A 24,863-nucleotide genomic window follows, 5' to 3' on the forward strand; every position below is an offset into this window, starting at 1 on the left:
GGGTCAGAAATTGGATGACCCTTGTGATTGGGTTAAATTAAAAGCTGGGTTATTTATTTTATTTTATTTTTATTATTTTGTTTATTTCTTTATTTTTTGACCCAATTGATTTTAGAATGTAAAAACGCTTCCAAGAAAATACACAAAATAAAAATTAAAAAAAAAAAAAAAAGACCCCCTAACCCATAGATGTCGAATTCCAGTCCTCGAGGGCCGGTATCCTGCATGTTTGCCATGTTTTTTCACCCCAACACACCTGATTGAAATGATTGGGATTATTTTCAAACTCCCACGATGATTGCTGATAAGATAATCGTTTGAATCAGCTTTATTGGGAGGGGAGGAATGTGGACAACATGGATACCGGCTCTCGAGGACTGGAGTTTGACACCTGCGCGCTACCCTATAGAGGACTGAAAGTGCCAAAAATTAAATAAATGTTCAATTACTATCCAAAATAAGCCAAATTGGGTCAGAAATTGGATGACCCATATGATTGGGTTAAATTAAAAGCTGGGTTATTTATTTTATTTTTATTATTTTGTTTGTTTATTTATTTATTGACCCAAATGATTTTAAAAGGTAAAAAAGCTTCCATGAAAATACTCTAAATAAAAATAGACCAATTTAACATTTGTGATCAAATAAATACAGTACCTAAAATATTTGGGTTCATTTTGGTCCAAATGTTTGAAGAGTGTAAAAATATATAAATAAATAGACTTAAAAATTTCCAAAATGGACCAAAATGGGCTGACCCAAATCTTTGGCTTAATTAACTTAAAAAGCTGAATTGGTACCCTTTTGTTATCTTTATTTTTTGACCTAACTGGTTTTAAAGTATTCAAAAATTTCTGTGGTAAAATTGTATTTACAAAATTGGGTTGGCTCAATTTTGACCCAATTTGGTCCATTTTTGACACAACTCATGTCCATTCATTCATTTTATATTCCATTCATTGTATATTCTTTTTTTTTTACCTTTTTAGGGTCACAGCTTAGCTGGAGCCAATCCCAGTGGACTTCGGGTCAAAGGTCACGAACACCTCTAGCTATGTGTAGGTCAACTATAAATAGATTTGCAATTCATTCTACATTCACGCCATTGGAAAATTTTCAGTCTTTAGGTAACCGAATGGAAGAAGGAAATACTTCAATTCCTGGTGGAGTGTATTATTATCTTCGCAATGGCGTCTTTTTATTATCACAAGAGGGCCGATTAATTAATTAACTGGTTTCCACATGTCGCTTAGGGCAAAGGGGAAACTATTAACTATCGTTATTGATCGTAGATATGTTTTATTATGATCTATCTACTGCGTGTAGCACAGGATTGATTACGCTGGGCTTTGCTGCCACCTGCTGGCGTATATTTTAGTAGCAGGCTGTACTGCATATACAGTACTCTTGTTCTGTAAAGATTTTTTTTTTATGTTGTACCTGTTGTGATTTTTTTTCAGACAAATGCACTTGGCAAAAAATATTTTCTGTATGGGGAAAAAAATCTCTTCGAACATAGAGGTGTGCCCTTTAATGTCGGATTTGATGTTTTTAGTGGTAGCTCAATCAAATTTTACAGTTTAGCGAAGGGTTGCTTCATGTTCCAATTAATTTGCTCCTAATTTGAAAAGAAAGGACATACCATTAAAAACTGTTTGAGATTTTTTTTTTAAAAAAAAGAAGTCTATTTTGCACCCGTTTGAGAACAGATAATTTAAGCAATTCATAATCGGGGAGAAAAACACATTGTGTTCAAATTTTGGATCATAATTTCACAGTAGCTTTTGTAAAAAAAAATTGCCAAGTTGAACCATGAAATGAGGTTAGTCGAATTCAGCAGTTCTCAAGACATCTCGGGGTACGTGAAACTTTAGCTTTTCAAATGAAGAGCAAATGAATTAGAACATGGAGCAGCTTCGCCAACGTTCTCAATAGTGACTCATCCATTTGAGAGTTAGTATAAATAGGCATACAACAATTTTCAAACAATATAGCAAAAAAGTTTGTTCATTTTCCAGTTAATTTTCTCTTAATTTGAAAATGTACTCCTCCTGTCATGGCGCGTAAAAGTCTAAGATTTGCCGAGACCCTATTAAAATCTCACGTACACCCCGAGGCACGCCCATCTGACAACCACTAATTTAGGCTATTACATTTTTTTTTCTTAAAAGTGAGAAAATTTTTTTTTTTTTCCTCATTTGAAAATGTTATATTTTATTTTCTTAAAATTGAGAAATGTATTTTTTTTAATTGAGAAAAATATATTTTATTTATCATTTTAAAATGTCATACGTACATATTTTTTTCTTAAAATTGAGAATTTTTTTCTGATTTTAAAACTGTAATTCATTTCAATTAATTTTGGTAATTATTATCCAGGTGCATATTGGCATGAGGTATTCTTTTTTTTTTTATCATCACTTCTGTCCCATCACTTCCTTTTCATTACTTGTTTCAAAAGCCCACTCAGTAGAAATTATAAGTAACCGGTTTTGCATCAATAATTCATATTTAACCATTGTTCCTTATTATGTCCATTTTTTGGACAAATTCTTCCACATTCAGCCAGGGGACGGCACACTCCTTGTAGCGTAACAACGAAATGGTCCTTTTGAACTTTGACATGTTGACACCACCTGGGTGAAATTTCAGCTCCCTACTGTCTTCTTTCAATGCTTTCCTTGGGCGTTAAATGCATTTAATGTAAAAATCGAAGGATTGGACAAAATACGTCTTCTTCTTTTTAAAGGAAATAGATGATTTGAGGGGGCGGAATAATATGGAGACAGGTGGTTATCAAGGGATCAAAAATAATAAACGCCGGCTACTCATTTACATTCATTGAAGCCATTTTCACAGTCCCCTTCAATCACGGCAAAAAAAAAAAAAATGCAAACCAACCATAAAGTTATTGCATTCAAACTCCCCTGACGGTATAATAAGCTAAGCAAGACGGCGCCGTATGAAAATTAAAATAGCGCGCAGCTGTCACGCTGAAGACAGAGCGCCGCCATTTGGCTTGTCGGCTGATAACGGAAAACAAAAGCGGACGTACGTCCGCCAGATGACACCAGATTGTCTCAGTTTGCTGCTCTAATGGACGACGGTAAATCACGTCGGCAGAAAAATTTTTTGAGTGGTGTCTATAAATGTGTTTATGTGGTAACAATACATAAATATAACCCATTGAAATCAATTCACAGTGATTTTTAATGTTACTTTTTGCAGGGTTTATACAGGTTAAAGCTTATTCTGAATCGGAAAAAAATTTCTTTAGATGCATCAAAGTGTTTGAAATACAAGAAGTGTTTTTAAAATTGTATTTTGTGTGGTGACGATAAATAAGTATAAGCCATTTTGATCAACTTTCATCAAATTTGAACGTTACTTTTTGCAGGGTTTATACAGGTTAAAGCTTATTATGAATCTGAAAAAAAAGCTTTAGATGCATCAAAGTGCTTGAAATACAAGATGTGTTTTTAAAATTGTATTTTGTGTGGTGACGATAAATAAGTATAAGCCATTTCGATTTTTTGCATTGTAAAGGTTAAAGCTTATTCTGAATCTGAAAAAAAAAAGCTTTAGATGCATCAAATTGCTTGAAGTACAAGATGTGTTTTTAAAATTGTATTTTGTGTGGTGACGATAAATAAGTTTAAGCCGTTTAGATCAACTTTCATCAAATTTGAACTTTTTACATTGTAAAGGTTAAAGCTTATTCTGAATCTGAAAAAAAAAGCTTTAGATGCATCAAATTGCTTGAAGTACAAGACGTGTTTTTAAAATTGTATTTTGTGTGGTGACGAAAAAAAGTATAAGCCATTTTGATCAACTTTCATCAAATTTGAACTTTACTTTTTACATTGTAAAGGTTAAAGCTTATTCTGAAGCTGAAAAAAAAGCTTTAGATGCATCAAATTGCTTGAAATACAAGATGTGTCAAATGTTCTACTATCAAATGTTAAAAGGTGTTGTGATTGCCTGTGGAAACCACAAGATGCGGCAAAGTACTACTTATGTCCAAGTGGAACCTCTCAGCTCACTTCATCATTGACTTCAAGAGGCATCCTGCTGAATTCTGTATGTTCTTTGGCCTGAGCACAAAAACAGCAAATAGGTGAGTTTTCCAGGGAAAAAAAGAAATGTTTAATAAACGTTATTTTATTTAAAAAAATGTATACAATATACAAATATCTTAAGTATTTTCATTAACAATATAAAGCATACAATTGTACAGTAATGCAAATCAAAACTACAAGTATATTTAAAACATGATTGTATTATGTAATATTTGTAATGAGTAGAATTGTGTTCATTACGTTTTTTTTCCTTATTATTAATATTATTAACGTCCTTGTTATTGTTATTATTTGTACTAGTAGTAGTAGTCTTTTGTCCTTTGTATATTTTTGGGGTGAGGTTGTATTAAGGGAGCTGATGACGAGAGGAAGCCTCGGGAAGTGGCGAGGGGCGTTTCCTGATTGGCTGAGAGGTACTTGTCATTAAATCAAGTAACATACATTTCCATCCACGGGCTTGCCAGAAGCGGAACTTTCAAAACAATAGTCACCGCGGATTCACTTACTCGCGGATTCTTTTTTTTCCCCCGTTTGTTTAAATATGATAATATCGTCACACACGAAGGATATTTATTCACACTATGATTGTCTTGTTTGTTTGTTTTTAGTATTAAGTCGATTTCTCCGAGCGTGAGGTCGATAAATATCACCATAACCGGAAACGGATTTCTTCCTTCGTCTCGCTTCACTTTGGTCCAGAGAAAGAGGAAAGGATGTGACTTCCAGTCTCTCGTGTTTGTCATCAACCCTTCATCTTTCAGCCCCGTAATCTCTTTCCCTTTTGTTTTCTTCCCAAATGGATCTCGATGGAAAGTAGTCGGCGTGTACCATTTCCGGTTTTCCCATCCGCGTCTGGAGAATGAGCCACTCTCAGGTTCTTTTATCCCAGGTAGGTGGATCGTCACCATTGTTGCTGTGTAACGTTAGATGATGCGGCGGCCCACAACAGCGCCCGTTAGCTTGCACGTTTTATGCTCATTTATTCGAATAAACGACGATTTGCCGAAAGAAAAAAAAAAACATTCTGTGCACTTTGCACGGGGAACTAAAATGTCTCGATTAGGACGAGATAAACGGAGGGCGAATCACGGTTGTACCTAAAGGCACGTCAAACACGGTGACCAAATATGTTTAGATGTTGTTTTTTTTTTTAAAAAAATAATAGTACTGCATTAGATGAGTGTCGAACTCATTTTAACTCGGGGTCGCAGGGAGCAAAGGGCCTGACAGCTAAAATCATGCTATTTTTTTAGATTTAGCAGGGTGGTCAAAGGTAGGGCCCGCGGGCTGACCGCGGCCCGCGAGGAGGTTTAATTTGGCCCGCTAGATGTTTTTGTGAATCATTGGGAAAAAAAATATGACTAGTATGAGACCCATTAGTCCGTGTTCTATAATATTAAAGGGTTCCCTCAGTCATAGTTCTGTCAGATTGCTTTTATTTTTTTTAATTGAAATAAAATAAGGAAAAAAAACGTTTTATAATAAGATAGGGCTGTACATTTGAAACCCCTGCACTAGATATTTGGGAGAGAGTGATTGCTGTAAGCAGTTTTCATCGTTTTTGACAATTTCGAGTAGTCATGCCGGATACTGATAACAGTCACAGATACTTAAAGCAAAGTACTACACTTTGGCTGTTTGATACGTCTGTGAATTATCTTGTGCGTAGGGAAGACAAAAATGTTATCATACATTACTACAACATTATTTTTTTTTTATGAGATGTTTTATGTCATGCTTTGGGGTGTTAAGGATCACGAAATAATTTGCTGAATTTCCTGCTCACAGATTGGTCAAACCAATGTCTGCTTCAAAAAAAATAATAATACGGTAAACTTGGGATTCCCCCCCTCTATTGTTTGGGGATTCTCCATTTTCAAAATCCTCTTAAATGCTAGAGCCAACATGACCTGGAAACACTATTAATTCCTCACCGTGAAAATGTTGCAGTTGGTGTCTTTGTTGATAACTGTCCTAAAAAACAAAAACGTTTTCTAAAATTAAAGAAGATTGTACTTTAGCACGGTTATTTCCCAAAATGCATCCAGCTACTTTTTCACTTCTTTATCTGTATTATTAACAGAACCGCTACATCGAAATTAATATTTTAACTAAGGGGATTCGATAGCACTTTTTTCCCTCAAACTGATCCCACTATGAAAATTGAAATCAGTATTGAGTTTTCACCGATATCAACTACCGATACCTCCGCTTACTTTTATTCCACCAAAGTGACCTTCATGAAATTAAAGCCACTTTTCTCATCTTTTAATTTGTCATTTCGTGTCGATTGCTCGATTAACAAGTTAACTCAAAGCCATCCCGGTAAAAAAATATCTTTTTTTCTGTCATACCTGCCAACGGTATCCAACGAGTAAATTGAATTTCCACATCATATGAGCTACGCTACACCCAGGTTATATTATTATCGTGTTTTCCCCATCAAAATGGACTCCAAGCGGGTATCATTTCCCCCGAATTGGAGCTAGCGCTAGCTCCAGTGCGTGGTGGACGCCATTGATCGCGAAAATTTTCCGAGATAATCATTGCGCTACAGTAGGAGATGATTTCATTTCCGGCTCGCTTTCCCGCCTGCTCCGCATGTGTGCCCAATGAATAATTATGTCATCTCAATTGGACCGCTTCATCATGGGAATTTCAGAACAAGAAAGGACAACTGAAGATTTCCCTTGAGGTCGCCGCGCGCGCGTTAGCGTAACTAGCTGTCGCCACCCTGATCATGTCGTAGCGAAAGGCTAACGAGGACCGCGGGGATTTGAATCCCTATTATTTAGCGCCGACATCGATGCAATTATTTAGAGCTTTTAATAAAGGACAGTAGAGATGTATATACAGATTTATTGTTTGTTTATTTTGTGAAAAACAATTATAAACACAGAAGACCAAATACCACATTTCCACTTTTGAGTAAATGGGTGAATTTTATCATTTAGTTGAGTGGTATCCGTTCTAGCCATACAAATGGAGGGTAAATTTATTAAAACCCACAAAAAATTGAAAAATGAATCTTTAAGGTATAGCCGTTTACTTGTCTCTACTGCCACCTACTGTATCGAGGTGGAACAAGTCAACGAAGAATTTTCTATTTCCTGACGAAGTTTGACCGCCGCTCAACGGAATGTTCCGAAAATTGCAGGAAAATTAATGTCGTAAATCCTCTTAAAACGCATCTCAAAAATTGTAATTAGAATGTTTTTTTATGGTAAAAAATTTGGACAAATTAATCATTTGTCCAAATTTTCTGTATACAAAATCTCGCACATCCTGCTGCAATCACATAGAAATGTCAGAATCGTTGCATTTTGAAAATTGACATTTTTTAATCATCCGCTGCAAATTTCAGATCCCTAATGTTTTTTATTCCCTGTTGATTCTTTTATATTTCCATCATTTTGAACAAAATATGTCAATACGACATAATGACGTCAGACCAGCACAGGACACATTTGCCTCAGTCCAGCATTTTCAAAAGTGATCAGTAGCAACAGCAACAATGTCACCATCAAAGTTTTCGGTCTATTTATCGTAACGTTAAGTATTGTAACGCCTACATCACCGAAATTATGTCGATTTTTGAGTAAAAAACAAAGACGTTCAGAAAATCCCACTCATTCGCTACCGTTGACGGATAAATACGTCTAAAGTTAAGTCTACCATCAGACTCAGGATGGGACGAGACGCAAATCCAACGAGACGAAAAGTCCCGCAAGATCAATTTTCAACTTTTTTTTTTTTCGTATTAAGCACACTTTAAGAAAATTAATGATTTTACGTGCAAATGTAAACAAACACTTTTGTTATGGCCTCTGTTTTTTTTTTTTACAAATTTCTAACAAAATGCACGGAGCTAGCGATGTTGGCATACATTTTTGCGTCAAATATGCCAATATTTTACCATTTATTTATTCAGGTGAAAAAACAAAATATCGGCTCACAGATGATTCGAAAGTGATAAGCACTTCCTGTATTTTGGTATTCAGATAAAAAAAAATGTTTGGTGAAAAACAATTATAAACATAGAAGACCAAATAACACATTTCCACTTTCTAATGAGCAAATTTTGTCATTTTGCTAGCTAGAAGCTAATCGACGCTTTGCTCGACGCTAGCAACAAGCGCCGTACGATAAAATGTCAGCGTAATAAATCGTTTTTTTATGCGGCCCGAATTGACGATTGTACGTTATTTCATAACAACGTTGCGTTTTTTTTAAATATCGGGATTTGCGACTCACTCTGAAAGGACGGAGCAGTTTGTGGACTAGAAAAATTTGCTGCCGTCATTGCCACATGCTTTTCCTGGAGGAACTTCAAAATAAAAGCCTTCAAGCAGGGATGAGAACTCTTATCATCTCGCGAGATCTCATACGAATAAGAGCTCGTCCCATTTCTATTTTAGATGTCAAAGATCCAGTTAAACTCGGCTGGCGGTGATTGAAATTGTTTTGACTTAAACTTGTTCTAAATTCGATTAAATTTCATGTTTTCTTTTATTTTTTGTTTTTTTTTTTTGTTACTCAAACCCCAAAGCTCCCATTTGGACTGGTGCGAATGAGTCCGATTTGCAATTAGTGCCGCGTTGTCTATCCTCAGCTCCGAACGCGGCGGCAGTCATTATCCAAGGTTGTAGGCAGTTGGGGGTCATAAATCAGAGTAATGGAGAGTGGCTCTTGACGTTCAAGTCGATTTTCTTGCAAACAGAGTGGGCGGAACCGTCTGCGGCTAGTTTTTTTTTTTTGATAAACGCTTGAGACTTCGAGAAATACACATTAGTTTAAAGCGTCTTATCAAGTCGTTAGAGGGTGAGGAAACCAGGTTTTCATCAGACGTTGATAGACTTAAAATATTAGCGTCTGACTGTTCTATTTTTAAATTTGACCGGCTTGAATGGTTTAGTATTTTTTTTTTGTTTTTGTTTTTTTTTTTCTCTCCCGGCAGACTGCACATCCATGTAAAAACATCTTGCAAAAGAATCGCTATAACACAGTTAAGAAATCAGTTGCTTCATGTTCCTATTATTTTGCTCTTAATTTGAAAAGAAGAATGTACTGTTCCCGTCACAGCATTAAAAGGCATTCAATTTGATTTGCTATCATAGACCAACAGTTTTTTTTTCCATTCGCTACCAAAGACGGATTTTTCCTTTTTTGTTTGTTTTTGTTTTTTTGTTTGTGTGTATGTGTGTAAGGCTTGAGGAGGGTCCAAAATATGTAGCTGGTACTAAATGAGTTAAATGTTTTATTTTGTTTTTTGTTTTTTTTTTCCCCCGGCTCATCTGTCAGAAAAAAATGTCACTTATGAAACACGCATATTCATATAAAACTATAAAACAATACAAAAGCATCTTGCAAATGAGTCACTATGACACAATTTAGCAGTTGTATAATGTTCCAATTAATTTTCTCCTCATTTGAAAGGAAACATTTGCTTTTCATGTCACGGCATCAAATAGCGAATAGATTTGCTGGGGGGGGGTTCTAATCAAGTTTGATCTTGATCAAACTTAAAAAAAAAACAAAAGCATTTTGCAAAACAGTCACCAATTTGACAGTTTAACAATTAAGCGCTTCAAGTTCCAATTGATTTGCTCTTAATTTGAAAAGACAATTCCTGTAACCGCAAAATCATTCAATTAGATTTGCTGCAGAAATCTAATTCAAATCTCACGAACCCCCTTTTGTGAACCTCCTATAAGATAAAAAAAAAAGATGTTTTCAAAGCTTGGGATCAAATACGAATTTAAACACGTGGACATACATGCTGATATATTGATGTGTTATTCTATTCATATTTTGATATCAAACCCAAATGTGTTCACTGTACAGCAAAACCAAAGAAATCTGCATTACTGTTTCTTTATTTCTGTTTTGCTGTAACCCCTTTTTTGGGGGGGTAAAGTCGCGACTTCATGGTTCCCCCTTTTCTCACGACGGCACGTAAAACCTTTGATGGAACTCCTGCTTCATTCGCTGCCTCTGCGTTTGTCTTGTGCGCTTTGTAACCGAGCACCCTTCTCGTCCTCACGCTTCCCTCAGGTTTTGGTGTGCTTTGGCTTGACTGATCATTATGCTGATGCAGCTCTGTAGTATCAAGGTCAGTGTGCCCCCCCCCCCCCCCCCCACCCCCACCCCCCACCCCACCCCATTCCTGCCACCACTTACCATCCATGACCACCTACCCCAATATATATATATATATATATATATATATATATATATATACTTACATACACACATATACATATGTATAAAATGATGTGTATACTGTATAATATATATATATATATATATATATATATATATATATATATATATATGATATTATATATATATATTATATATATATATTATATTATATATCTATACTTACATACACACATATACATATGTATAAAATGATGTGTATACTGTATATAATATATATATATATATATATATATATATATATATATATATGTATATAATATAATATATATATATATATATATATATATATATATATATATATATATATATATATATGATATTCGTGCCTCGTTCAAGCAAAGCATGCTCCATCATTTCGACTGACCCGTCAAGGCTGGCCGAGCCATGCCCTGAGGCTCCGTTCTAATTGGAGCGTTCCACGATCCGAGATCTTAGGCTGGAAAATTGTCTTGCCTTGTTGCATCTAAAACGTAGTCAGTGTCCATTTTGTGGAGCTGTGGTTGTCATGTACCCCCCCCCCCCCCCCCCCCGTGAAATTTGTTTTATCGTGAATCATCTGTAAGATGATAAAACAACTCAGCAAAAAAAAAAAAATTGTGTTAATGTTCCAATTGATTTTCCTCTTAATTTGAAAAGAAACACGCACTACTGAAAAGCATTGACTTAGTAAAAAAAAAAAAAAAAAACATCTTTCTAGTTTAAAATTCCTGAGAATTCGCGTGAAGGGACCCAGTTCGGATCTTCTATTTTTTTTTTTTTTGCCTTCCAGAACTTGTACCAGAATCGCCTTTTGGGCCTGGCGGCCATGGCCTCGCCGAGCCGGAGCAACCCCAACCGGCAGCGCTGCAAGGATCGTCACAGCTACGGACCCGACACCTACGCGGCGGCCGCCCTCAACCAGGACGCCTTCATGTTGGGCTTGTCCCGATCAAGCAGCGACACGGACCTGGTTTCCCCGGACAGCCGCTCCACCCTCGCCGTCAGCTCTTCTCACTACGCTCTCGGCCAGACCCGAGACCTGGTGATCACGTGGGACATCAAGGAGGAAGTGGATGCCGGCGACTGGATCGGAATGTATCTCCTCGGTGAGAATGTTCTGGCTCCCGCCGTTCTTTTGTTTACTGGCGTTTTTCCGAAAGAATTTCGCCTCAAAGCGGGGACGGCTTGTTTCGTAACGAACGATGTAAGAATTGCTATAGGCCACTATATCCAAAAATGGAGGAAATGAGCGACGCGCTGTTTGGAACACAAACAGATTCAATTGTATTCGTATGTGCAGTCTACATGGTAGACTGGAAGTTGAAATCCTAAAGCTAATTTGAAAGACTGACACGCGGGTGTCAAACTCAAGGCCCGGGGGCCAGATTCGGCCCGCCGCATCATTTTTTGTGGCCCGTGAAATACTGATTTGACTTCCAGTTTCTGGTTTAAATAACCTCAAAACAGGACACTTTATGTGTAATATATTTCTGTGGACAAATATTTATTTATAATTACTTTTTAGAACAGGTCTGACCCTGTATATTGATTATTTTTTCGAGCAAAAATATTTATGAATAATTAAGTGATTTCTTTTTTGATAACATCTTTCTTCTATGATCCAAAAGAGGATTTTATGTTAATTTTTTTTTTTTTTTTGTGGACCAAGTTGTTTAATCTAACATTAAATAAATCAGACAGTGATGGCATGTTTTAAGTTTTTTTTTGTTTTTTTTTTTGGGCCCAAAAATGCTTTGCACTCAGCACAGGTGTCGAACTCCAGTCCTTGAGGGCCGGTATCCTGCAGGTTTTCCGGTTTTCTCTCCTAAACACACCTGATTAGTATCATTTTCAAGCTCTCCAAAGCTTACTAATGAGCTAATCATTTGAATCAGGTGTGTTGAGGAAAGAAAACCTGAAAATCTACAGGATACCGGCCCTCGAGGACTGGAGTTTGACACCTATGGAAGGGATCAAAAATAGTATAGTAAGTGCTCCTGATATGTAATATACATGTATATAATTAAATAACATAAATAAAAAAATATTTGAAGGAAAAATGAAATTTTATTTACCTTTGGAGTGACGAGACTTGAGCTAGCTACGGCCTTATAGCCTAGCTTAGTCTTCTTTGTACTATCTCCAGCTTTGGTTCCATACTATTAATCTTCTTACTTCTCCCTTTAACATCACTAGCTTTCTTGGCTAACCAATTAAATTTTGAACCTAGCACTAAAATCACAATAGATACACAATAGATATTATAAGCACTCACACAAGATCAAATCTTTAGCATATCGGCATCGTAGTGACACCGGGACGCCGACCAATAGCAGACCAGCATCTTAGTGACGCGTTGCAGCGCAGGCAGTTTGACAACAAACAGAAAATAAGAGCAATTACCTAAAAACACCTGAAGAGGGAGGCAAAACAACATAAACACAGCCAACCCCACAGGTCATGGCAGCCGTTGCTGCCGTTAAGCGGGAAAAATGTCGTAATGAGAGGAAGAAAAAATTTGAAAAATAAACGTAAGCCAGGGACGCCGTAACTCAGGGGTCCACTGTACTCTTTTAATTACATTTATTCATGCAAGTGTTTTTATTATATTTTATCATGGGATAACACAATGATTCACGTCGTGGCGGTCCTTCCTCTCATTCCAGACGAGCCTTTATCCGAGAACTTTCTGGACTATAAGAACCGAGGCATCAACGGATCTCACAAAGGACAAATAGTCTGGAAAATCGACTGCAGCTCTCACTTCACAGATTGTGAGTTGCGTCTCTTCCAGTAGACAACAGTAGATTATTTTTTTTTTAAATCGGATTAATATTTTTTCCATCTCTGTCCCGTTCCGCCCACAGCTGAGACACTCGTCTGCTTCAAGTACTACCATGGCGTCACCGGGGCGCTGAGGGCAACCACAGCCAGTATAACCATCAAAAAGGAAACGGTGCCTGTGAGTAGAACCCAAAGTCAGAATTTGCTTTTTGAGGGCCCTATCATCCGCGTTTACATATTTTGATAATGAGAGAAGTGGAAAAAGATTCGTCTGAAGCTGGTAGTATTTTCCAGGCGAAAGATCACATCCTTGTCGTTTCAACGGATAATCGTATTAGGCGCTCGCCGTGTGGCGCCCAGAACCCAGAGAGAGTGTTTAACCTCCGGGAGATCTTTCAATCCATCTGCGCCGACGCTCCTCGCTTGCTGATGAGGAGAAATGGCGGGCGATGAATCGCAGTTTACACTATTTTCTGTGATGCTTGAAACGGGTATTACTTGGGTAAAATCGTGGAATTGACGTAAAATCCGCCAAAATATTTACTTGTTATAGTTTTCTTTGATCCTTTAATGTGATTTAATTTTTATGACTTTGCTCTCAAATGCAGCTGCTGAACAGAACTACCAAAACTGACAGGCATGGTTTTTTCGAGTACCCTCATAGAAACAATTCTCAAACTTCGTACTTAGTAGTTAGTAAAGAACTGAGTTAGTAAAGTTGTGGACTTGCGTTATTAAAATGTTAATGCATTGTAAAATATGAAGTATTCACCCAAGTTAATGCTTTACCATTGACAGCCCTAATATATATATATATATATATATATATATATATATATATATATATATATATATATATATATATATATATATATATGTATGTTACTCAATTTATTTAAAGTAACTGAAGTAATAAGATACCTTAACTAAATGCTAAAGAAAACAAAGTAATGAAGTACTCCAGGTAATTAAGTAATAAAGTAATCAATTACCCTAGGTAGTTGTTATAACTTTAGACATTTTTATGTTCTTTTGCCAAACACTTGAAAAAAAGTTTGGGAAAAAAAAATATAAATGACGTAGTTGGGATTTAACGTCTTAAAGAAAAAAAACACGTACAAATACGTCTTTGGGATCGGATGAGTTAACAGACCGGCCGCAGATCCGTTTTTTGTCTTTTGCTTGAATCTGACTGGGAGCCTCCATGCGCATTTGCGTTCCCCGACGATTAAAAAAAGGTTCAAAGTTAAGAGCGCCTTAGAGGTCAGAGGAATATTTTAATATGTTTCAAATCCGTAGGAAAAGCAGTTCATCAGTCCTCGCCTTTAGTCGGAGGAGGGATTGTATTTCCACGCGCGCCTTTCCAATCTGCTGCCGCGGGCACTTTGGAATCGCTGATGGAATGAGAACTTGATCTGGACTCGCCACTTCAGCACAATGGAGTAAAAATAACCCGTGATTGGAGAACGGGAGGGCGGAGTCAAGATAAGGCAGGACGGTCCAGTTTGGGTAAACTTGAGATGCCGCCCGCAAACACTGGATGGGCATTGGCGGGAAGCGGATGTTCCGGAGCGCCGCGGAGAGAGAAGGATAGCATTTTATGCGTGTGATGGACTGCATGTGTCTTCAGCTGGGTCTGCTTGCTCCTGCTCAGCATGAAAGGAGCGCCGCAAAAAGGATCAGGCTCTGCTGGATAGCTTGGGTAAAGCGCCATTTTGACTCTTGCTTGATATATTCAAATCGCTCAGTTAGGGGTTAGGGTTAAGGGTTACGTGTTTTGTAGGAGTGCCCGTCTCCCTCTTGAAAATGGCCACACCGGAGCGTTGTTAATCTCTTCTCTGGATTTGTTTTGCAGTAAATTGGAATTTGGAGTGTAAACTCGGATTGTTATCGTGTTTGGTTAGCTACAGGCTTCACTCTAATATAACCGCGACTCTCCTTGAGACTACAATCAAAGGGATGGGAAGGGATAACGGTACAGTTACTGTAAAAGGTTGAATAATTTAAAATGTAAGTAATTCTGTGAAGCCCTTTGAGACTTCGGTGATTTAGGGCTATATAAATAAAATTTGATTGATTGATTGATAATGTGTACTGCAGTAATAGTTGTCTTGGATATGTAAAGTATAAATACTTTTAAAAATTCAGGTACCCACATATACATGCATTAAAATTCCGCCCGGGGGTTCCCGTCCCCCTTTACCGCAAAAAACGAGGGGTTACACGTTGGGGGTTACAATCTTACACATTGTCTTTTGAAGGTGCTAAATGCTAATTTTCACTGCCATTTTGAACCAGGACTCAAAAAGTGTCACAAGTGCTTCATGAAGCCTCATTTTGCATTCACATCATACATTTTATATATATTATATATATATATATATATATATATATATATATATATATATATATATATATATATATATATATATATATACTGTGTGTGTATATATATATGTGTGTGTGTGTATATATATATATATATATATATATATATATATATATATATATATATATATATATATATATATATATATATATATATATATACAGTATATGACAGTACCAGTACATTTTCAAATTAAGAGCAACTGGACTGGAACATGAAGTAAATTATTGCTGAAATGTGCTATTGTGACTCTTTGTTTCATATATATATATATATATATATATATATATATATATATATATATATATATATACACAGTATATGACAGTACCAGTACATTTTCAAATTAAGAGCAACTGGACTGGAACATGAAGTAAATTATTGCTGAAATGTGCTATTGTGACTGTTTGTTTCATATATATATATATATATATATATATATATATATATATATATATATATATATATATATATATATATATATATATATATGTGTGTGTAGTGCATGGTTTTGTAACATTTGACTGGTGGTTGAAGTCTTACGCAATAGTGTCCAGTCTCATGACGGTAATTACTTTCTGGTAAGTTGATTGATTTTTCTCCTAATGGCTTTTGTTGTCAAATCAACGCAAGGTTTTTTTTCTTGTTGTTGTTTTGCCCAGCGTCATATTCCAAACGCCACGAGACATCTCAGTGAGCCCGCATGACCTGCAGTGCACTTCCTTTGTCTTACTTCCTCCACTCAGTCCACTTCTCTGTCCTAAAAGCATCAGGACGCATTAAAGAAATAGAAAAAAATACCCCAACCGGGACCTTGACGCTTATAAACAACCCCTGTCCCTTTTTTGTCTCATCCTCCTCCTTTTGTCCTCTTACATCATTTATGACGGTCTTTTTTCTTTACATTCGGTTGATCGGATGTCGTGCAGAAAGATGATCTATCATATAATAATCATCATCATCATAATCATAAAAATGGACATTTTTCTTTCGAGCTGTAGTAGCCAAAGCAGATTAGCATCTGATTAAACCGGGTTGCTCCTAACATCTGTTTTTGGCTAATCCTTTTGTTTTCATTGCTGCGTCTGTTTGTTGTTGTCGGGTTTTTTTTTTTTTTTTAACTTGCAGACAGTTGCATAAGCTTTCAAATATTATTTTGGCTTTTGGGAATAAAACTCTGCAGATGTCTGACTCATGAATTCCTCGGATTTATTTTCGCAGGGCTAAAGTATTTTTGTTGGTTTCAATATGAAAGGAATTAGTTTGTTTATGTGATGGAGTAAAATCGCATTTTTTGACATTTACCAGACCGGTTGAAAAATCTTTAATGTCAAAAGTCGTCAATAGGGCCCAGTGAAAATGGATTTTAAAATTGTATCTCTATCCTCAAAAATGGTTATTGGAGACTTGTAAAAAATAGATTTTTTGCATCAAAAGTCCTTGTTAGATTCAGTAAATATTAATTTTTAATGTCAAAATTGTCAAAAAGACAAAACGGACACAAATGAAACGGCTGGATCTCAGAAAAATAATTTTTACATATCTTCAGTTTTGCCTTAATCGTCTTTAAAGGATCTGATTTCTTGCTTTTATTTTTGGGTGGAGAATTTTGCCCGATGTGCGTGGGATGAAATTGAATTTTCTGTCTTGCTGAGACAAAATTGACTCAGGATTGGACACAAATAAATCGTCCGGGTCTCAGAAAGATACTTTTTGCAATGTCTTCAGTTTTGCCTTTATCGTATTTATAGCACCTGATTTCTCGTGTCTATTTCTGAGGGCTGAATTTTGCCTGCCATAGGTGTGATGAGATTATTTTTTTGTCTTAATGAGACGAAATAGACTCAACATTGGACACAAATAAATTGTCCGGGTCTCAGAAAGATACTGTTTGTAAAGTCTTGAGTTTTCCCCTAATCGTATTTATAGGACCTGATTTCTTGCTTCTATTTTTGAGTATTGAATTTTGCCTGCCGCGGGTGGGATGAAATTGAATTTTCTGTATTGCTGAGACAAAATGGACTCAGCATTGGACACAAATAAATGGGCCAGGTCTCAGAGAGATACTTTTTTGCAATGTCTTCATTTTGCCTTTATCTTATTTATAGCACCTGATTTCTCGTGTCTATTTCTGAGGGCTGAATTTTGCCTGCCATGGGTGTGATGAGATTATTTTTTTTGTCTTAATGAGACGAAATAGACTCAATATTGGACACTAATAAATCATCCAGGTCTCAGAAATATACTGCCTGTAATGTCTTTAGTTTTGCCTTACTCATATTTGTAGGACCTGATTTCGAGCTTCAAGTTTTAAGTATTGAATTTTACAAGCCGTGGCTGGGATGAAATATTTTTTTTCTGTCTTAATGAGGCAAAATGGACTCAACATTGGACACAAATGAATCGACAGGGTCTCAGAAAGATGCTGTTTGTAAAGTCTTGAGTTTTTCCCTGATCGTATTTATAGGACCTGATTTCTTGCTTCTATTTCTCAGTACTGAATTTTGCCTGCCGTGGGCAGCATGAAATTAAATTTTCTGTCTTGCTGAGACAAAATGGACTCAACGTTGGACACAAATGAATCGACCAGGTCTCAGAAAGATGCTGTTTGTAAAGTCTTGAGTTTTTCACTCATCGTATTTATAGGACCTGATTTCTTGCTTCTATTTCTCAGTACTGAATTTTGCCTGCCGTGGGCGGCATGAAATTAAATTTTCTGTCTTGCTGAGACAAAATGGACTCAACGTTGGACACAAACGAATCACCCGGGTCACAGAAAGATACCGTTTGCGATATCTTCAGTTTTGCTCAATAGGACCCGATTTCTTTTACCCGAGTGCCGAATTTTTCCCGCCGTAATCCGTCTTTTTTTCTTTCTCTAACTCTGTGACGAAATAGGCGACGTCCGTAAAATCTTTCACGGAAGCTTGTGCGTTTTCTTGCTTCTGCAGGTGTTGAAGCCCGTGGTTAGTCCTGAGGTCAACCAAGGACGGGGCAACAGGAGACTCATTAACTTTTCACTGTCAGGTAAGAAAAACAAGCTCCGCTTGTTAACACTCACTTCCAGCTCACTGGAATCGATCCCAGCTTGCTTTTTTTTTTTCTCGCCGCCATCTCTTGACCTTAGCGACACCTCCCAGCGAATCGATGAACTTCTCCTCAATCTTTCTCGTCGCTCCAATCAGGGTCTCCTAATTGGTTGAATTTGGAGTGCATCAGTTAACGTGAACGGGAGCTGAGCCAAGTCCTCTCTCTCTCTCTCTCTCTCTCGCAGACCTCCAAGCGGTGGGTTTGAAGAAGGGGATGTTCTTCAATCCGGACCCGTACCTCAAGCTGTCCATTCAGCCCGGGAAGCATAGCATCTTCCCTTCCTTGCCGCACCACGGGCAGGAGAAACGATCCGCCGTTGTCTGCAACACCGTCAACCCTCAGTGGAACTCAGAGGTACAAACGCGAGAAAGCGTAGAGATGTTTTTTTCAGTCTTTTCTGCCTGGTTTTTATGAGAAATGAAATTCTTCGAAATCTAAAGCGGAGGCCGGACCACAGAATGTTTCATAATGTACTTCAGGTGGCTCACACACTACTGAAATGGAAAGTCGTCCACTTGAATGAAACGCTCATTCACACTATTGAACCGCTTATTTCAGTCTGTTACGCAAACTGGTTTCAATGTGACGTGTGGAAGACTTTCAGTAATGTGCGAGTGTTTCGGTTGTGTGTGTGAGTAACAGCTGTGTGCATTAGGGCTTTTCAGTAATGTTTACTTATGTTTCAGTAGTGTATGAAAGTGAAAAAAAGTCTGAGACTGAGAGCATTTCAGTAGTGTGTATGAGAAACAGCTGTGTGCATTAGGGCTTTTCAGTAATGTTTACTTATGTTTCAGTAGTGTATTAAAGTGAAAAAAAGTCTGAGACTGAGAGCATTTCAGTAGTGTGAGAATTTTAGGAGTGTATATAAGCAAAATAAATTTACATTGTGTATGATAACATTTCAAGAGTGCATGAGTAAAAAAAATCAGTGGCATGTATTAAGAGTATTTTAGTTGTGCTTATGTGAGAATTTCAATAGTGTTTACGTGAGATTTTCTGTATTATGAGCAAAAAATTAAATTTGTGTGAAATCATTTCAGTAGTGAATAAGTGAAAAAAATATGTAGCGCATATGAGAGTATTTCAGTAGTGCATATGTGCACATTTCTGTAGTGTGCATTCCAAGTGTGTATATGATAGAAAAAAATACTCTGTCAGAGATTTACAGTCATGTGTATGAGCGTTTCAGTAGTGCATATGAGCAAAATAATACTGTCGTGCGAATGAGCGCATTTCATTAATGTGTATGATAGCACTTTATCAGTGTGATGTCTAAGAGAAGAAAAACTCTGAATGCATAAAATGTCAGTAGTGTGTATGATTGCACTAACTGTGATTTATATGGGTAAAAAAATGCAAAACAGTGCACATGAGAACATTTCAGTAGTATATGAGTGAAAACAAAACATGTATTTCCATTAGTTTTGTTGAGGAAATTTCAGTAATGAGTATTAAGGAATTTCAGTAATGCACAAGTGAAAAAAAAATGTTGATTATTCATTAGTGCGTATGAGATCATTCCAATGTTGTGTATGACGGAATTTCAGTATTTTAAGAGAATTTCAGGTGTGTGTATGATAGCATTTCAGTAGTATGTATGAGCAAAATACTTCTGTAGTGTGTGTGAGCTTTTCAGCGGCGCTCATGAGAGCATTTGAGTGATGTATATGAGCAAAAGAAAATAGCGTGAGGGAATTTCAGTAGTTTGAGTCAAGTGAGATTATTTATCAAGGCATCCTTTTGCTTTACTATTGAAATATTGTTGCCATCAGGTTTCATCTTTCTTTCTCCACCAAGCTCACTCTGCAGCACTCTCATCCTCAATTCTTCTCACACAAACACGCATGCGGCCTTCCGCTCCCTTCCCGCCTCATACTTTTCAATTATTCACTTCTTTTTATCCTCCTGCGATATCGGCGCGGGACAACCTGTCTTCATTCCCGTCCCAGGACCGCCTCATTTTTTCAGCAAGGTTATGCCATTTGATGTCATTTAAAATGCAACCAAATGCATATTTTAAACTTCAGCCTCTGTTTTCTGTCCTCCGATTCCCTCCGCTCCGCCCCTGCGCTCATTCTTTTCTCATCATCCGCCCGATTTGCGAGATAAACTAATATCGTCGGCGCCGCGGGCGCAATTTGCGCCCAAATCCAATGACGCCAAGCCGTGTAATTGTCGTAATGCATTTTTCTTTGTTTTTGGGCAGAGGTTTAACTTTTTGTCGCTACCCACCGACGTGCTGGAGATCGAGGTGAAAGACAAGTTTGCCAAAAGTCGGCCTATCATCAAGCGCTTCCTGGGGAAGTTGTCCGTCCCTGTCCAGAGGCTGCTGGAAAAACACGCCATCGGGTAACGCTCAGAACCGTGGTTGACCGTCGAGTTTAAATTTATACTTGTGTACCATTACTTGGTCCACATGTGTGGGTGTTTTTTTGTTTGTTAGTTTTTTTAGCTGTGTGTTAGTGCGTGAATTTACAAAGATACAAAAGTGATCATTTCGGGAGCAAGAAAAATATCTTTTGCTAGTTTTGTGTTTGTTTGTTTTTTACCAGTTGAATTTAATTTTAGGAACATAGAAATACTAAAAGCGATGATTTTGGAGTAGGAAGATTCCATCGAATGCTGTATACTGTAAAAGTAGTTGCAAGGGTTTATTTTTCTTCTTATAAGGTAAATTTGACAAAAATACAAAAAAAAGTGATGATTTTTAGAGCATGACTATTCCATCTGATTCCGTACACAGAGTTGCAAGTCTTTTTTTTTTTTTAATTTAATGAGGGAGATGGGCACTCCTACAAGACTCATGATTGGCTCCCGGTGCGACCATCGACCAATGAGGGTCAGAGTAGATACAACTCCCGTGCAGCCAGGAGCTAATCACGTGTCTTGTAGGAGTGCCCGTCTGCCCAAAACTTACACATGCAACTCAAAAAAAAAAAAAAAAATACCAGTTGAATTTGATTTTAGTCTCACTGGAATACAAAAGATGTTTGATTCTTTTGTTTATTCATTTTTATTTTTCTGTGTTGTCAACAGGGACCGGGTTGTTAGTTACTCTCTGGGTCGCAGGCTGCCGACAGATCATGTGTGCGGACATTTACAATTCCGCTTTGAGCTCACCTCCTCAATTCATCCAGGTACTTTATATCAATGGCTCTCGTTCGTTTTTTTCATTGACGTACCATTTTGGGATTCAAAAACATTTGGGTATAAAAAACAAAACAAAACCAAAGACTTAAAACAGAATGCTGGTGTCTGATTTATTAAATTTAGGAACTAAATTTGTCGTGGTATATTTAGGCATGTTTATTTCAGAAGAAAATTAATCTCACATCATGAGATAATAGATAATCAGACAATAAAGGGATAAACCGTTTTGCAAAGCTTTTACGTAACGCAATTTAGCAACTATAACTTCTTCTGCTTTATTTTTGGCTCATCTGCACCATGCACACAATAGAAGCATACAACTAATCACTGTAACACAATTTAGTAATAAGTTGCTTCATGTTCCAATCAATTTGCTCTTAATTTGAAAAGAAATTCAATGCATTACATCAGATTGAAGAAATTTTAGACTATAAACCACACTGGTATAGTATAAGGCACAGCAGCAAAAATTGAGCAAAACAAAACAAAACAAAAAAATCATCAATCTGTCATTTCAGTCACTTTCGGAAGACCTGGTATTTTCTTACACAAATCATTCATGCAAATAATTCATGCAAGCACCAGCAGCGTTTGGTACTGATATAACGTTAAACATTCAAATATTGCCTAGCTATGTCTTGCGTATCATAAATATATGCGCCTGCATTGCAATGTTCTCGACTAAAAAAAGAAGCGACTCCATGAACCTGTCAAGACTTACATGAAATGATTATGACTGTGTTGCAAAATGTGTAGGAGGAAGAATGATACATTCTTTCCAGGAGGCTAATGATGTGGATTATTAGAACACCGCTACATTGTTATCGCTGAGCCATGATCCCAATTAGCGGATGAGCGTGAATATCTTCAGTGATGCGAAGTTCAAAAGATACGATGAAGAAAGCCGTAAAAATAAATATCATGCAGTGTGCTGTTGGGTCATAGAAAAGGTAAAAAAAAAAGAATAATAACTCTTGAAAATGTCATTTCATATCATAAAGCGTCATTCGTGTCATGAAGATGACACAAAAATACCAATTTGTGCAAAACTGATATCAAAGTCTACTGATGTCGTGACTGTGGTCATTTTTTTTTTGTTTCGCTAATAATTCCAGGTCATTAAGCATCATCCACATCATAAAAGTGACCGAGAAGATGTACATGACCGTTAAAATTGTGCTTTCTTGGAGAAAATACCCAGGTGCGAAAACTTTATCTGGGCAAAATGGTGTCTACGTAATTCATAAAATGTACTCTGTCAACATTTTTTAGCAAATAATTCCAGATCATTAAACATCAATCACATCATAAGGGCGACAAAAAAAATTTGCAAAGCTGTTATCTGCCTAGAATATCATTTATAAAACTGATTCGTTTGTCTTTTTTTCTTTGTTCGCTAAATAATTCGTGCTCACAAAGTATTATCCACATCATAAGGCCACCTGAGAAAATGCCCAGATGCAAAAAAACCTATATATGCAAAATGGCGCCAACTTGGAAAAATCACATTCGAAGAACAAGCAAAGAGAACTACAATACAAATAGTTCTAGTTTTCACATCATGACAAAAAATATTGTGATGTGCAAAATTGTTATCTGAGCAAAATGGTGCTGCATCTGTGTTGAGCTGTGTACTATTCTTTCTCTTTTCAGATGACGAGGAAGTTTCGCTGGTCATAGAATCGGCCTGCCCCGAAGAACTCAACGCGGATGCCAACAATGCGCCCGATGACGACACATTAAGCGTGGGATGCGAAATGCCCGACCTCCCCTTGGATGCCCCTCCCGACCTTGAGACCCCGACGCCCGCATCCGCTGAAACAACGGAGCCGGAGGCATCTCCAGTGCTGGAAGAAGGCGTTATAGAAGACGAGAGCACAGTGAGGGCGGAAACAAACGCGAGCGATCCTCAGATGCAAAGCGAGGACGGCGAATCGGTGGACAACACTTTAAGGACGTTAGTGGGAGGAGATTCTGAGGAGGTGCAGCTGGAGGAAGATGAAGCGCAGAGCGATGACATCATCGCACCGGCCGAGGAGGGGATGACGGTAGAAAACCACGAGAAAATCCAATCCGATCCGACGGCGGAAAATCCCGCAGGAGAAAGTCCAAATAATGACGCGGTGACAGCAGAGGGAAACGATTCACCCACCGAAACAACCGAAATTTCACCGGGAGGGGAAAGCGGCAGCAGTACCTGTGCCTGCCTCTTCTCAAACTACAACTCCCATGTCCCCCTCCGCCGTAAAACCCGCCCGTGCTCCCTGCCCGTGTCGGAGCTGGAGAACGTGATCGCGTCAGCCTGCGGCGAACCGGAAACGCCCCGATCGCACTACATCCGCATCCACCATCTCCTTCACAGTCTTCCCTCGGCGCAGCAGCGAGCGCCCAGCCAGGAGGAGGAAGATGTCGAGGAGGTGGAGAACACAAGCACAACTCGGGACAACACTTCCACATCGCCCACGCTTAAAAACTCCAAAGACAGAGAGGAGGACGGCCAGGAAGATGACGACGAGATCACCCAGTCTCCCTCTCAGGTAGGATTTTTATGCCTTCTACTAATCTTTCAACTCATTTCGCAAAATGGATTTTTGACGTCAATGGCAGCGAACCACTCAAATGAGCAAAGTATGTTAGCTTAGTGCTAGCATACAACCACAAATATCGTAGCAAACGGTTTTGCGTTTTAAATTGACAATAACAGTCCAAAGATTGGTCTCACACACATGAAGTCAATCGCTTTTGATTTAGATTCAATCCCAAAGATGTATTGATACAGTATGTTTTCTCAGGTACTAATACGGATTTTTGACTCAGCTGCTCAGACCCTAATGTGATTCCAGGTCATGAAATGTCACACACATGGTGTTGCGGCTGATAAAATGCATTTACGTGGAAGGCTTGTGCAAAGTTTTCCCTTGATAAAAGACAAGTTGATTGACTGAGATTGCGTTCTTAATCTCTAGTCTCACTTATTGATAACTCCCAATTTGGATTGTTTTGTGGAAAAAGGATCTGACTGAAGAATTAACACTCGAAAAGCAATTAGGGAAAAAAAATGCACAATTGTGGGTTTAAAAAAAAAAAAAAAAGAACCGACTCCATATTTGGGTCAATTTGACCCAGCTCTCAGTGTTGTTTTATATAAAAGTATTTTTTTGGGCGGA

General features: G+C 37.6%; 1 protein-coding gene and 1 long non-coding RNA gene across 4 annotated transcripts in view; both read left to right on the forward strand.

Moving 5' to 3' along the window:
- The window catches only part of LOC148407911 (uncharacterized), a 44,018-nt gene extending 42,971 nt beyond the window's left edge, over positions 1-1,047 (forward strand). The window contains exon 3 of the long non-coding RNA XR_015863679.1: positions 990-1,047. This is a non-coding gene — a long non-coding RNA (uncharacterized LOC148407911). The remainder of the gene's footprint in view (positions 1-989) is intronic.
- Positions 1,048-4,772: 3,725 nt separating this feature from the next.
- The window catches only part of hecw1a (HECT, C2 and WW domain containing E3 ubiquitin protein ligase 1a), a 36,986-nt gene continuing 16,895 nt past the window's right edge, over positions 4,773-24,863 (forward strand). For 2 of the 3 annotated variants that reach the window (XM_088442001.1, XM_088442003.1), the window contains exons 1-9: positions 4,773-4,968; positions 11,074-11,389; positions 12,950-13,057; positions 13,151-13,245; positions 18,408-18,483; positions 18,731-18,900; positions 20,753-20,895; positions 21,583-21,683; positions 23,350-24,233. In XM_088442001.1, coding sequence (XP_088298127.1) covers positions 4,939-4,968; positions 11,074-11,389; positions 12,950-13,057; positions 13,151-13,245; positions 18,408-18,483; positions 18,731-18,900; positions 20,753-20,895; positions 21,583-21,683; positions 23,350-24,233 — 1,923 coding nt within the window. In that variant the 5' untranslated portion in view covers positions 4,773-4,938. Of the gene's footprint in view, positions 4,969-10,133; positions 10,192-11,073; positions 11,390-12,949; positions 13,058-13,150; positions 13,246-18,407; positions 18,484-18,730; positions 18,901-20,752; positions 20,896-21,582; positions 21,684-23,349; positions 24,234-24,863 lie in introns of all 3 variants that reach the window. The other variant, XM_088442002.1, reaches the window with a different exon arrangement.

Source organism: Hippichthys cyanospilos, chromosome 19, assembly GCF_059441005.1.
Source record: "Hippichthys cyanospilos isolate Australia breed blue-spotted pipefish chromosome 19, RoL_Hcya_1.0, whole genome shotgun sequence".
NCBI lineage: Eukaryota > Metazoa > Chordata > Actinopteri > Syngnathiformes > Syngnathidae > Hippichthys > Hippichthys cyanospilos.